Genomic DNA, 14,580 nt, shown 5'->3' with positions numbered 1-14,580 from the left:
GCAGGTTGCACTCATCTTTATTTTCAGATCCACGCCCGTAAGCAAGTGGAACCGTGCAATTGGCGCGGTTTATATAAAAGTGCTATACGGTTATTAATATACATTTCTTATTTGAACAGACCCTTCAATTTAAACAATAGCTTACATTTTGTCAAAACATTCTCCGACAATAAAAGGAAGGAAATGAGCGAAAGTTTCTAATTAATTAGTTTGTATGCATTTGTTAAACTATATAAATTAGGTGCATGCCCTTTCTTTATATAAAAAGGATTTGTATGAAGACACACATATTTTGGCGCTCTAAGTCTTGTCTGCTTTACTTTCTTAAAAATAAGTAATATTTAATGTGAATTATTGCGGTAATTAGATTGTCTCACCTATAATAAAAAGAGAAGAAACTGTTCGAATTATCATCTTGTTTATTTTAGAGTCTCTTTCCTTTAAAAATAAAAAGAGGAAGTCAAAATAATGAGTACATATATGTAATTTGTGATATGTAAGGAACAATATTGACAATGAAAAAAGGAGAAGCTGCGTGAAGGTCAAAGCTACAAGTGACTGCATCTTGAATTACGTACCACATATCTATCTACAATTGTTATTTACAAACTGAACGTTCAAGAACTTGTCCACTTGTAGATTTCGAAAATAACTTCATGATGGACTAAGACGGGAATTTCAACCCCACGGACTCAAAATTATATAAGCGCACATCAAAATGATACTCTGAAATTATGGCATTCATCAAGTTTTATTTCGTCTTTACTTCTTGGTGGGTTCTTATCGCTGTAGCCAATTCTCAAACTCCGAATGTGGTGGTGAGTATACAATTACAATTATTTTATTTAATGCAATGAGTGTCTGTGACGCCATAATTTGCACAAAGTGAATCTAATGTGAATATATAATCATACTCGTAATCATAGTCATAATCACAGTAAATAATACATTTTTGCGAAGCAATCCATTTTCGACTCTACATTAATTTGTCGACTCTACATTTGTCAGAAGAATCCTTCTGCCATGAAACAGACTCACAATATACTAAAGTACCTGCGCTTATTAAAGCCATGTTATATGCCATATAACAAATCTGATATTTAGCATTTTGTAAACTCCTTAGGGACGCACCATTTGATACTCAGGGGGGTAGGAAGTTAGGGGAAGAAGGCGGCGAAGTTTTTTTTCGGTGTTTTTTCTTTGGGTTTTTTTCGGTGCAGAAGGCGGCAAGTTTTTTTTTTAATTTCATGCATTATACACAGTTAGGTGGGGAAAGTTTTTTTTTTTAGTGTTAGTGGGGAAAGTTTTTTTTTGCTCATGTAGTGGGTGAAGTTTTTTTTTTTTTTTAACTTCCTACCCCCACCCTGAGAATCTAATGGTGCGTCCTTACTCCATGTAAAATAGTCAAAATAGCCAGTTGTTATTTCGGCTTAAAATGGACATAAATCCTACTAATTATTATTTCAGCATTTTGGGTAAAAGAGTGAAATTTGACGGAAACCGTAAATTCATGCGCTAGCGATAATGTATGGCAAGTCAAATTGGCAAGTTTAATGTTTATTTTCACACAGAGTTTTATCGGAATAAACATTATGGAGAATTTAGTTGTAACTCATTAAATTAACATCATACTGCTGTTCAGGCCCGTACCCCCCCCAATTTGCAAAAGTATACAAAATTGTGCATACTCTTAAAACTCTGATTTAATTAATTTGTGCACAATTGATAGATTTTCCCATCTGATCTTTTTAGTCACCGTACTCCCTCTGTTTTTTGGTTTCCCAAGTTATAAGTCGGGCTTTCGCGATTATTAAACTGGCAGATTCTAAAATCAGAACTGTTCAATATTGAAGTGTCATTATAATGTGTTGCATTCAATAAGCCTACGTATACTTTACTGTTACTGTCACTAATATAATTATAAAACTTTTTCATAACCAGTATGTACTAGTATTTTGATGTAATAAAATAATATCAGTATAATTTCGAGTTCAACTGAATGCGTTCATAATGATCAAATAACACATATTTTCTTTATCATAAATCGACTATGGCATAGTCTACTACCTTTAAAGATGAGTAATATTATAAATTAACGGTACCAACGGAGACTCGCTCGGCAGGAATGCCTATGCGGGAATCATAGCAAATGTCCTCAAATGTATCCTTGTTCCAGGTAACGCAAAAAAAAAACACGATTGGAAAATGTAGACCTACCTATGAGTTTAAATTTCTAAAAGACACATTCAGTAACGATAAATTAGGATATTGAAGGAGATACTTCAATTGGTACACAAACATCTCAAAAAAAGTAACTAACCCCCCTTAAATAATGACCATTATTCAAAAACGGGTGATTGTATTACAGATCAGTAAATGTGTTGGAAGCAGAATTTATCTCTGCACATTTTGACACCTCATTTGTAGCAATTGACTAAATATTGACGTCACAGCGTATATTTAAATCAATGTAACCCAAGTTTTGAAAGTTGCAGTAAATTGTATTGATTTTGTATTCAGTGTAATGGAAGGAAATCTGTGTAATGATATCTGAGTGTTTTTGTATTGTAAAAATTTGTATGTAAGTGCAACTTTCAAATCTGAACCTCACTACATTAAATTGACCGGTGTTTTATTGTTTTCTGGGCTATCGTATCAAATGAGGTGTCAAAATGTGCAGAAATAAATTCTGCTTCCAACGCATTTTACCATGTTTACGGTTTGTAATACAATAGCCCCTTTTTGAATGGCCATTATTTAAGGGGGGTTATTTACTTTTTTGAGATGTTTAGTTTGAGGGCCGGCGTATAATTATTTGCATACTATACAATACATGATAATAGATACATAAATCATGTTAAAAAGGCATTCTTACTGCAAAATGATAATGATATATCTTTCTTTTCTTTACCCAGGAATATCTCACCGAATATGGTTACTTTGGACAGAGGCCCGAGGGAGCTCCGCAGCAAACTCCTGGAGATATCAATCTTGCTCTTGCGTAAGACCGTAGATCATGTAGATAAAGTGTCTCTTAATAATAGCATCACTAAATCTTCTTCAAAGAAGCCAATTCAAATTTGAATGAAAAACTAAGTATATACCGTATGTCTTCTTTAATTCTTGACTTTTGCATAAGAGAATTGCGTGTTAGTACATTTTACACTGATAGCAATGAATTTTAGGAAACAACTTTTTAAGGCCTTGCCAAATGTACTGTATATTATCCGCTTGTATATTTATTGATATTGGAACGGTTTGATGTTCTAAGAGTTTGGGATTAACCGATACCGTGATACGATCTGCGTTCTAGCTCTGGTTGTCCCGTGACCTGATAGACCGATCATATGGGCTTAGGGCCATTCAATATTTACGACAGGGGGGAGTGGTAGTTTTAATGAGGAATCCTATCTTTGGGGGGGGTCTGGAAGGGGACTTAAATGGAGACTGGAAAATAAAGGGAATCCAAAACCTTTGGGCGGGCACGAGGGATGTGCGAAATTTCCGGCATAAATAATGAACGGTCCCTTAGATGGTGATGCACGAGACCCAATTCCCTCCACATATGCCGGTCTCTAGCTGTTTCCAGTAGCTGATAGTGGGGCAATTGTGAACATGTTTTAATGTTATCTTGCCGGTCTGCCCTGGGTGATCTCTTCTTCTTTTGCCTTCCACTGAGCCTTGGAAGATAGTATGGGTAAAGCTTTGTGGAGGTATGGTAAAACCAGGAGAGTTATTTGGAGATGGTGTTTGAGGTATCCATTTGCTGCACTTATCTCTGCTCTGATGGACTCATTGGTTCGTGAGCTCTCTCAAGAGGCGACGTTTTATCTTGTCGCCTCGCTTGAAGGCTCCAATCGTCTTTTTCTCAAAGGCTTCAATCGTCTTTTCTCAAAGGCTTCAAGCTCCTTTTCTCGAAGGCTTCAATCGGCTTTTCTCAAAGGCTCCAATCGTCTTTTCTCAAAGGCTTCAATCTCTTTTTCTAGAAGGCTTCAATCGTCTTTTCTCAAAGGCTTCAACTGTCTTTTCTCAAAGGCTTCAATCTTTGTGTTTTCTCAAAGGCTTCAATCTTCTTTTCTAAAATTTTGTGTCCAGCTCTCACATCCATAGAGTAAGATAAAGTAAACAACGGCACGCAGTACTCGGCAGTAGGGGAATCTTTATTTTTGTGGAAATGTTGTTGCTCTTGTTGATTCTTGCCAATCTGGAGATAAAGAGAGATTGTAAGGCCACCTTCATGTTCTTCATGTTCTTCATGTTCTTGGTCCGACTGTTATGATGGCAGACTCTTTGTACTTATGTCTATTCCGGTGGCTGCCGTGTTATTTATTCTTAAATAGACAGCTCTTCTCGATCCTGCTAATCGTAGATTACGCTAGCTTCTTCCTCCTATTGACATTGTACCTTCAAAACCATAATAACAGAACATCGGTTTCCATCATGATTTGTTCCAAGAAGAAATTGAATACTAACGGGAGAGTAGCCTCATCTGACACCTACTGCTGTTCTGAATCATTCACTGAAAATGTTTCCTGTGAATCTGCGCTCACATCATTGTTATACAGGAACTGAATCATTGACGTGTTTCGTGTGCTGATGATTTGCTTCTTCGTTAAAGACAAAAAAAGCTTCATGCCAAACCCGATCAAAGGCCTTCGTAAAGTCGATGAATTATTTATAGACATATTAAACATGTTAAAGGTTGGTAGCCTATAATATTATTTCCTGAAGCATGTTCTCGGCCAATGTCCAACCGAAAAATAAACCGAGACAAATATCAATATTTTAAAGAAGACACATCTTCGTGATTTTAAAACACTTATTCTGGTTACCGTGATGGGTTAAGGGCTGGGGTATGAACGTTTGGACAGTATTTATTTTGGGACATTAGAGCACATCAGACTTATCGAATTGCATTCTGAATACGAAGAATGTCATTCTGATATCAAATAATTTTGATTTTTGAAATTCGCAATTTAATACACATTTTATGGCAAATCATTAAAATTGATATTTTTGATATTTAACAGTACTTGAAGTAAACTTTATAAATCTGATGATTTATACTTAAAGTGTATGTAGGTGGGGTGAAAAGCCGACGATCAATTGAAAATTTTGACCTTTCGTATTGAAGATATGGATTTTTTTCCCCAAAACACCAAACAAAATTAGGTCTTTTTGGGAAAAAAATCCATATCTTCAATATGAAAGGTCAAAATTTTCAATTGACCGTCGGCTTTTCCTCCCTGCTACATACACTTTAAAATATATCATTAGATTTATATAATTTACTTCGAGGACTGTTATATATCAAAAATTTGAAAAATATCAAATTTTTATAATTTGTCATAAAATTTGTATTATATTGTAATTTTCAAAAATGAAAATTATTTGATATCAGAAAGACATGCTTCGTATTCAGAATGCAATTCGATAGGTCTGAGGTGCTCTCATGTCCCACAAATAATACTGTCGAAACGCAATAAACGCTCATTTTAGATCCCTTAACAGAACATTGTTGGATAAAGTACAAGAAAAATGCCGTTTAACAAAACTTTCTTATTTTTAAGTTGACTGACTACATGTTTTAATTTGATAAAATAATATTCTTAGCTAATTGAGCTGCGTCTATATTAACAGTGCAATAACGTGAAAAGGGCACCCTAAATCAGTGGCTGATTACCGTGATTATCTACTGTTTTCATGGTTTTGGAGTTATCCTTCAAATGTCTTTACTTTTCAGGGAGTTGCAGCGGTTTGCTGGTCTGGAGCCAACTGGATTAGTTGATGAAGCAACCAGGGCTTTGCTAGCGCAGTCAAGATGCGAGTCAAAGACATAATAGGGTCGGCTACTATGGATATTTCTGTACCAAGTGGTACAATTCGGTTAAAGCGATACAACACGCTATTTGGTATGTAAACTGGGCTCAAACAGTAGCTTATAATTATTTCTCACAAGGTCATATCTTAAAATCATGTACATAAAAATGAACCACACAGGATTACTTCAATACTCTAATCTATACACATGCTAGTAACCAAGCAGTTGTCCAACTGACACAACAGCAAAATGCACTGTCACGGAACAGTTTCCTGGACCACATTCACAGGCAAAAAATTGGCACCCAGCAAAAGAAGTCTGTGAGAATGCATACAAGATCCTTATACAGGTAATAATTTCCAAAGAGTAATTTTCAACGGGTACGCCGTCTGATTTTATCAAGCTTTCGTTAGTGGCTCAAACTTCATATGTTCTGATCATGTTGATGCCTTCCTCAACTATTAGTATTTTGATTACTTTTTGTATTACACTTAGGTGTTTGGTGGAAGCATGATCTTACCTATTACATTCAAAACTACACTCCGGATCTTAGCCGGCGACAAGTCAATAACGCCTTCACCAGAGCATTTCAAGTGTGGTCTGATGTCAGTCCGTTGACATTTACTGAGACAAGCGATGCTAATACGGCTGACATTACTATTCAGTTTGGTGCTGATAGACATGGAGACGAGTCGCCATTTGACGGAATAGGTATGGTAACCCGATGTATGTTGAATATGTTTGATATTGTTGCTGCTGCTGTTGTCGTTATTGTTGTTGCTGCTGTCATTGGTCCGACTGTTGACGTGATGTTTTATTTCTAATCCTCTATCCTAAGGAAGGAAATTACATTTACGGCAGCTTTCAGTGGCGTAGCCAACGGGGGAACAGTGGTGGCACATACGGGGGAGGGTTTTTGTTGCCCCCAGTTTGCTCCCTCACATTTTTAAGGCAAACCCCACCAATTTACGCTAATTTCCACTATTTGCGCAATTTTGTGTAAAATGTGTTGATTTTGCCCCCGCCCCCTGAAATTTATTCTGCCGTCACTGCGGGGGAGTAAAGGGTCAGCTCCCCCCCCTTTTTTAAAGTCCCCACCCCCTTTTTGGCCCCTTCCTCCCCCCCTCGGAATGCTGGCCGCCCTTAAGACTTTTAGGCCTATTTTAAATACTTGTTAGCCCATTTTTTACCATTTTCATCTACACCGGAACATGGGCTCGGTTCAAATCTTACAGATATCGCATAACAATAGTTTTTGAAATGGATTTTGTAATTCCTATATAGCTATGATGGCTGATATCCCTTTGATGTGCTTGGATGCGTGAAATTGCGAAAACGAAAATAATACGCCAAAGACTTAATATATTTTGATTGACCATGTTGACAGCTTTCTATTGAGGAATAGATGTGTTATTTAAACAGAATACCAGTGTCATTGTCGAAACAATGTCGAGTTTTAACAAATTAAAAAAAGAGATCTTGTGACCTCTACTTAAGGAAAAGATATTGCTAATGCTATCTTAGTCATGTCGATGGTCGAGTAAAACTTTCACATAATAATGAGCACTAATATTTTATCCATGTATCCTATTGCAGGTGGGACTTTGGCACACGCATATGCACCAGAAGATGGTGACGCACATTTTGATGAAGACGAGCTGTGGACAGATGGAACGGACGAAGGCACTAATCTTTTTATCGTTGCTGCCCACGAATTTGGTCACAGTATTGGTTTAGCTCATTCTGACACACAAGAGGCGCTAATGTATCCGTGGTATCAGGGGTATACACCGGACTTCACACTCTCTGATGATGACCGACTGGGTATCCAGTATCTATACGGTAGGTTGTGACATTTATTTTGTTTGTCTATGCTAATCAAGTCATAGCAGACAAACACTGACGGGTTGGCGGCTCTGAGATTGCGATAACTTGGTGGTACTACACCCCCTGATAAATTTTGTGAATAATTTTGCATTTTTCTCAAAAAATAACTAAACACTGGTAACAAAAGTTACGTATATTATAGGGGCAAGGAATCCAATTACTTAACTGAAATTTCAGTGATTCAAGACAGTGGTCCGGAAATGAGGTACATTCTATCGGTACCTCTTTTCTTATCATAAATAACGTACTGCTGGTCTTGAGTCACTGAAATTCCAGTGTAGTAACCTTTTTTTTAAGACCTACATGTTTATCGTTACCAGGAATGCCCGATGTGTCGAGGAACCCAGCCAATGAAGACCCACATATAAAGAAAGGCAGACCAAACACATGTACTAGCGACTGGAATGCCATCATGTTAGGTATTGCTATAGCTATGTTCTTATTATTACTTAAAAATCATGATTTTTTACAGAAAACCAAGAATAGTATAGGACATATTACAAGACTCTAACCTAACTTACCACTAAATTCGCCTTATATGCCTTACTTTTAATTTGATACAATTGATTATATATATTCAAATAAGTGGTATTTGTTCTAATGATTGTCTTCGAAAAGGTGTTCGATAACTAAGAATGGAACTTCATTACGTTTTTAAATATTTCAATTTTGGTGATAATTTTATCCGTTGGATCATCATCATCATCATCATCATCACCCCATGTCATCCCACTGCTGGGTAAAAGCCTCTCCCAAATTCTGCCAATTTTTCCTGTTTTTATTCAAATATAACATGTGTAATTATTATCTATACTTGTAGTTTGCGTCAGGGATGCGCGCTTAGCCCCTACTTGTTTATTTTATGCAGCGAAATTCTTAAATTGTAAATAATAAGTCTGTACATAAGTAAGTGCTTACAATTAAAGACGATAAGACTACCATTTTCATTGAATACGTTCACTTGTTAAGGTGTTCTAGAAAGTTTTTGAAGTATTCTAGTATAGATACTAAGTGAAAAATAACATTTTGTGAACTTTTGTTTTAATCTATTTTTTGGGAACGTTACAATATTGCTTTCATATAGGTCCAGATTCCAAGACATATGCCTTCAAAGGGAATTATTACTGGCTTATTGAAGATGACAAAGTTGCCAAAGGCTACCCAAAAGGAATTCGGAAACTGCTCGGTGATGACGCTCCTACTAACATACATGCTGCAGTTACTTCTATAAAGACTGGCAAAACATATATATTCAAAGGTGATTAATTTTGTTCATAATCATGATAATTGTGATTAAGCTTCTGAATTTGCATTGCATTCGGTTTATTATTTGTTTTACTGTGTGCTGGTTTGCTGGGATTGCTGGTTTCATATTTTACCCAAAGGTAAAATTAAACGCTATCTGTATCGTTTATTTTAAGTACCAGAGTCCTAGTTGAACTACATTTTGTGAAATTAAGCATTAATAAACAATGAAAATAAGTCGCCTTTAATATTATATCGATTTTTGCAGCACCCTGTATGCTGCCCTCTGTAGTTTACCACGCTGAAGATTAAATATTATGTTAAAATCATAACGATATGGAAGATTAATTATTTCTTATGTACACTACAGAAATGTAATGCATTTTGTGAAGTTCACCATACGATACTACATGTAGTAGGAAACGTACTATTAGGAGTGTTATATTACTACACCTGCCCAATTTAAAGTATTTTTTTTCTCAAAATTATAGTGCATTGGGGACAAGTAAGATATGTAGGCCTATATTATAGGGGCAAGGACTACAACTACTGCACTTGAAATTTTATTTCAGCACAGACAACAGTTATGTGGAGTTACAGTCAAAAATGAGGGAAAACCAATATTTGATCAATAAATCAATAACTACTTGCTTTGAGTTGCTGAATTTTCAGTGCAGTAGTTGTAGTCCTTGCCCCTATAATATATATATCTTACTTGTCACCAATGCGCTATAATTTTTGAGAAAAATGCAAAAATAGGCACAAAATTAGCCAGGGGTGTAATACCCCCTTAAGATACTCAATGGGTCTTTTCAAAGTTTTCAAGTCTCTTTTCATCTATTGTCCTGCTGTAACATCGCAATTGAAAGGCGTATTTGATAGCTAACCAATCAAAAGAAAAAACCCACTCGGAGTCGTTTTAAGTCAAGGAGCTTAGATAGAAAGGAGTAGAAAAGATAACGTTACGCATTGATCCTTTAATGCCGATTTGATTTGCCGACATGCTATTCATAAAAGTGGTACCATTGTTTCGAACAAAGGAACATTACGATCCAGGTCTCTATCCATGTTCTTTGACATCTATGGTTCAATGCAGAGACCGTGCGGTACCGTGTGAACGTACAAGTGCAGTGCGATCTATTCAAAACTTGTATTCACCTATTGCTATATGGTAGTTAATCCTTTCACATCATCACTTCTGCGGCGAATTGTACGATCTTGTGAATATTGATCTACATTATCTTCAAGCCGGATTAGCGCTATGCTGTCTGCATATCTATTATTATGCTTTGATGATCTTGATTGTTCTTCTTGACTTGCAAGAAACCAAAACTAACACTTTTATTGGTGGCTTTGATATCAAAGTCACCATCATGATGTGACTGACGAGAGAGTTCCGCCCCTTTTATAGATGGTGCGTTACTGGTGTTATACATCGATGAGCACTGTTGAAACCGTTAATTATGTGTATTGTTTGCTTCTTTGCTTTGATTAGGTGATCGAATGTGGCGCTACACCTTATTCCAATTAGACAGGGGTTTCCCGAAGAACTCTGTTAAAGAGGAGTCCCAAAATCTCCATCTGCCGCTTTTGTGTGGGGAGCCAGCGGAAACATCTACCTTTTCAAAGGAAACAAGTACGTTTCGTATAAAATACATTCAATAAAACTATCACCTGTACTGTGAATATATAATTATTGTAGTAACAACATTTTACTCAAGTTAGACTATCTTTTGAATAAAGTGCTCAATCCCAAAAGGGAGAGCGTATAAAAATTCAAAGAACAGACCGTCCAGAATAGGTAGTCGTTACTCTGAGTTTCATGCCTAAAAGGCAATCGTCAGAGTAACGACTACCTATTCTGGACGGTCTGTTCTTTGAATTTTTAATTATTGTAGTATGTATGCTGTGTGAGATATTTAAATGATGGAAGGTAAGATCATTGATTCTTAATTCTGCTATTCTGCTTGGCGTCATGTTTTTTCTGCTTTTTTTTCATCATCTTCTTCTGTCTCTCCTTTCATCAATTGCTGCTTAAATTCCTCTGCTCATTATTTTTACCCATAACCCTTTTTTTCACCTTCTGTATCGTCAAGCTCTTAGCCTTTCTCATACAATTCAGAAGTCATTTAGCTTTACAAACTATACTAATCCTTCAGGCCAGGTTGTAATAAACATAGCTAACTAACATTTTAATAAATGAATCGCAAAGGAATAATAAAGTTTGTACAAAAAGTAACGCAGCTGTTATTAATACACTTATAGCTTCAGAACTAATAATTATTTCCACAGTATTTCTACATAGAAAGAAAGATTATTTATTCACGCGTATTTTGATACCCCATTAATTTTTTTTGTCAAATGTCGTTCAATAATAAGAACAAAGTAGTGCTTTTAAAAAAAAAAACCCGAATTTAAAAGTTGCAGTTTACAGCGATCAATGGTTATTACGCAAACATTGTGGCACGTAAAACCCTCCATTATCTTCGCGCTGACTTCAAATCAATACAAATAGCTGCAACTTTTAAATTCAGGCATTTTTCTTTAAATTTGTTAATATTGAACGAAATTCGATAAATGGGGTATCAGAATGCGCGGAAATAAATCATCCTTCTTTCTATGTTGAAATATTGTGAACACAGTTAGTTCAGACGCTGTAGACGTACTTTTGCGCAGTCTTTATATTCCTGTCTTTTACAGGTATTACGTATTCGAGGAAAATAACATGAAAGTCGTGCGTGCACCACGGAAGATCAAGAAAAAATGGAAGGGAATTCCGTCGAAGATCGAAAGTGCATTTCAGTGGAAGAATGGAAAAACGTATTTTTTCAAAGGCGATGAATACTGGCGTTTCAATGACAAAAAGACGAAAGTGGACAAGAACTACCCACGATCTAAAGCTCTATACTGGATGGGTTGTGGTCGGAGTGGTAGACAACTACCCGAACGAATCCAAGAAGGGACTCCATCTGCACACGGACGCTAGTGGTTAAGATCATTATTTTGATCATTGATGAACTATTTCACTTCTGCTAGCTTTATATCAAATAACAACTTCTTAAAGGTCAGGTATATTGCTCGGACAACATCATATTATTGGCAAGGTAATATTATGAGGACAATGAAAATGACTCTTGTTTTGAGAAAATAAGACGTTTAAGATTGATATTCCGCAAAAACCAACTTTAAGCGATGAGTTCCTTCGAACGAGACAGATTTGGCTTAGAAAAAAATTGACGTCATGAAATGACTGTGCCTGCTCTGCGAGAAGGGACTATAAACATTCTCAATGCACAGAACGTATACTGTTGTTGTTCACAGAAAAAAAACTCTGAATTAAGTATTACAAATTTAATGGTTTTTAAATATATGGATAAAATTATATATTAGTAAATTGTGATATTACAATTCATATGTATATCAATATCATGAGAAATATTAGGGCTAAAAAATGAAAAAATAATTTGAGCTTAGAATCAATCTGAGACTAGCATATAAACTGTATTAAGTCCACAAACTCATGTATCTGATTTCCCTGTGCGATATTGCAATATGCTATAGTTATTATAGTTTCAGTTGGATGAAATATTACAAAGCAAACGCATAGTAACAATACTGTGTGATGCTTTGTTCCCCAAATGAGAACAATAGTCTGCATATTGCTATGCAGCATTGTTATGGTAAATAATAGTACAACTCATTGTTGCTAATGTCAAACTTGTCAAAGTGATTGTGATTGTATGATGAGAGTATGATATAGTGACTTTATAGAACTTTACCCACACAATTTCTCCTTTTTCAGGAGAAATACACATTAAAAAATTGCAACGAGTGTCAACTTGTAATGTAATAATCATTCTCTTCGAATAGAGATAAACTTGTTTTTGCAACAGACCTGCCCTTTAAGTAGACATAATTTTGCCTACTTTTTCATTAATCCACTCTGCAACAAAATCATCGATCAACTTCAAACTAGTGACCTGATGTGTTGTGTTTTAAAGGGGCATTTCGTGATCAACAGCCTCATCCCCCACTTTTCTGAAGAAAAATTAGATTTTTATACTACTGGAAACCTCTGGGTATAATATGTTTGGGCACAAAAAATTACTTGCAGATGAATTCGTTTAGCACTATCGTCAAATTTGAATTACGTGACCAGACGAAATATTTACAACATAGTGGCTATATGGAGCAGTGTAACAGACATAATCATGCGTAACTCACAAACGCAAAATCGGAATCAACTGAAACTTTGAGAACAGGAGTTCGTGGATATCTATACTGAAAAATGACACATAATTACTGGATGCTAGGATCACGAAGTACTCCTTTAATTAATCCACTCTGCATCATTGATCAACTTCAAACTCTTTATTGTGATAGTATATGGTGGCATGATGTGCTGTATAGTTTTGTGTCATGTGATTTGCATATTTATGAATACCAATGAGCTTATTTACATATTGCATATTATTCTATTTGTATTTACATACCTTTGTTATTTACACACCTCTGTGTGGGGCCACATTAATTACGAATCGCGTAATTCTAGTTAACCTAATGGTATTTTCGAACTGTATATTTTATTTGATAGTACGAGGGGTGGTCAAAAAGTTCGTAGAACGGTATTGAGTTTGGTCTCATTTGAAAGCTTGTTCCTTCAAAACATTACTGCAAAGATATTAGATTGTTGCATCACTGTATATGGGCAGGACACTCTTCAGAGGAAGCCTGCCTCCATGATTTCACAGGTATTACCAGAAGTGAATACAGGGTCATCATGGAAATTCCTCCGGACGGTGGTGAAAACTCAAATGAAATTTAACAATATACAGTTGCTGTAAATGGTAATGAAGTCCTTGATATTCAACAGCAACTAAATGGTTCTTAGAGTTCAAGAATGGAATGAGCGTCCTTGAAGATCATCCAAGGTTCAAAAGACTTGCTGACGTCACCATTAATGATATACGGGCTGGTACAGTCACATTGGTAATAAATAAAGAACCAAAACAAGAAAGATCAGATACCCACAAAGTATAACAACTCTGATGAAAGTGTTTCAAATAAAATCAATTAACATTGGGGTATTTCAGGGTGTCTTCTAGATGGAGGTCCATGAATCTTCCTGCAGAAAAATGATGCCAGTTGACTTAATCGGGTCCACACCTGCTATACACCTAGAATGAGGACCGACACAAGTTTCATAATTATGTATTTAGCTAAAGGTGATAAGACATACATTAATCACTGGAATTATGAGTCCATTCAGTGGAAGCACCTGGATTTCCCACCGCTAAGAAGATCATCACTCGGTCACATAGGTCAAGGTCTTCATCGCAGCTTTCTGAGATTCAGGTAGAGTCTGAGATGACAGATCATTTGCCAAATGAAAGTATAATAATAGGCACATATCATACAATTTTGATAGCAAAATTAAGGCAAGCCATCAAGTGAATTAAGAAGTTTGATGGTAGGAATGGGTCTGTTCTCGGATTGTGTCCTGTGCATTATTCTCAATTTGTCAAGCTACCATTCACGACAGAGAGGTCAGATAACTAAAACAACCATATTGTGGTCTAGACATGGCCCCCAGTTAGGTTTGATGGTGATCAATGCTCATGGAGCAA

The 14,580-nt window shown here is 36.0% G+C and overlaps 1 protein-coding gene across 1 annotated transcript; it reads left to right on the top strand.

The window, feature by feature from the left end:
* Positions 1–581: 581 nt before the first annotated feature.
* On the top strand, positions 582–12,670 carry LOC140155247 (matrix metalloproteinase-19-like). The gene is given in 10 exon segments (XM_072178003.1): positions 582–818; positions 2,916–3,001; positions 5,744–5,912; positions 6,317–6,532; positions 7,418–7,663; positions 8,029–8,127; positions 8,793–8,966; positions 10,449–10,508; positions 10,511–10,589; positions 11,654–12,670. Coding segments are annotated over 8 exon segments (1,251 nt in total). The 5' UTR covers positions 582–818; positions 2,916–3,001; positions 5,744–5,821; the 3' UTR covers positions 11,940–12,670.
* The last annotated feature ends 1,910 nt before the right edge of the window (positions 12,671–14,580 follow it).

Source organism: Amphiura filiformis, chromosome 6 (assembly GCF_039555335.1).
Source record: "Amphiura filiformis chromosome 6, Afil_fr2py, whole genome shotgun sequence".
Classification (NCBI taxonomy): Eukaryota; Metazoa; Echinodermata; class Ophiuroidea; order Amphilepidida; family Amphiuridae; genus Amphiura; species Amphiura filiformis.
This window is presented reverse-complemented; position numbering and strand designations above follow the sequence as displayed.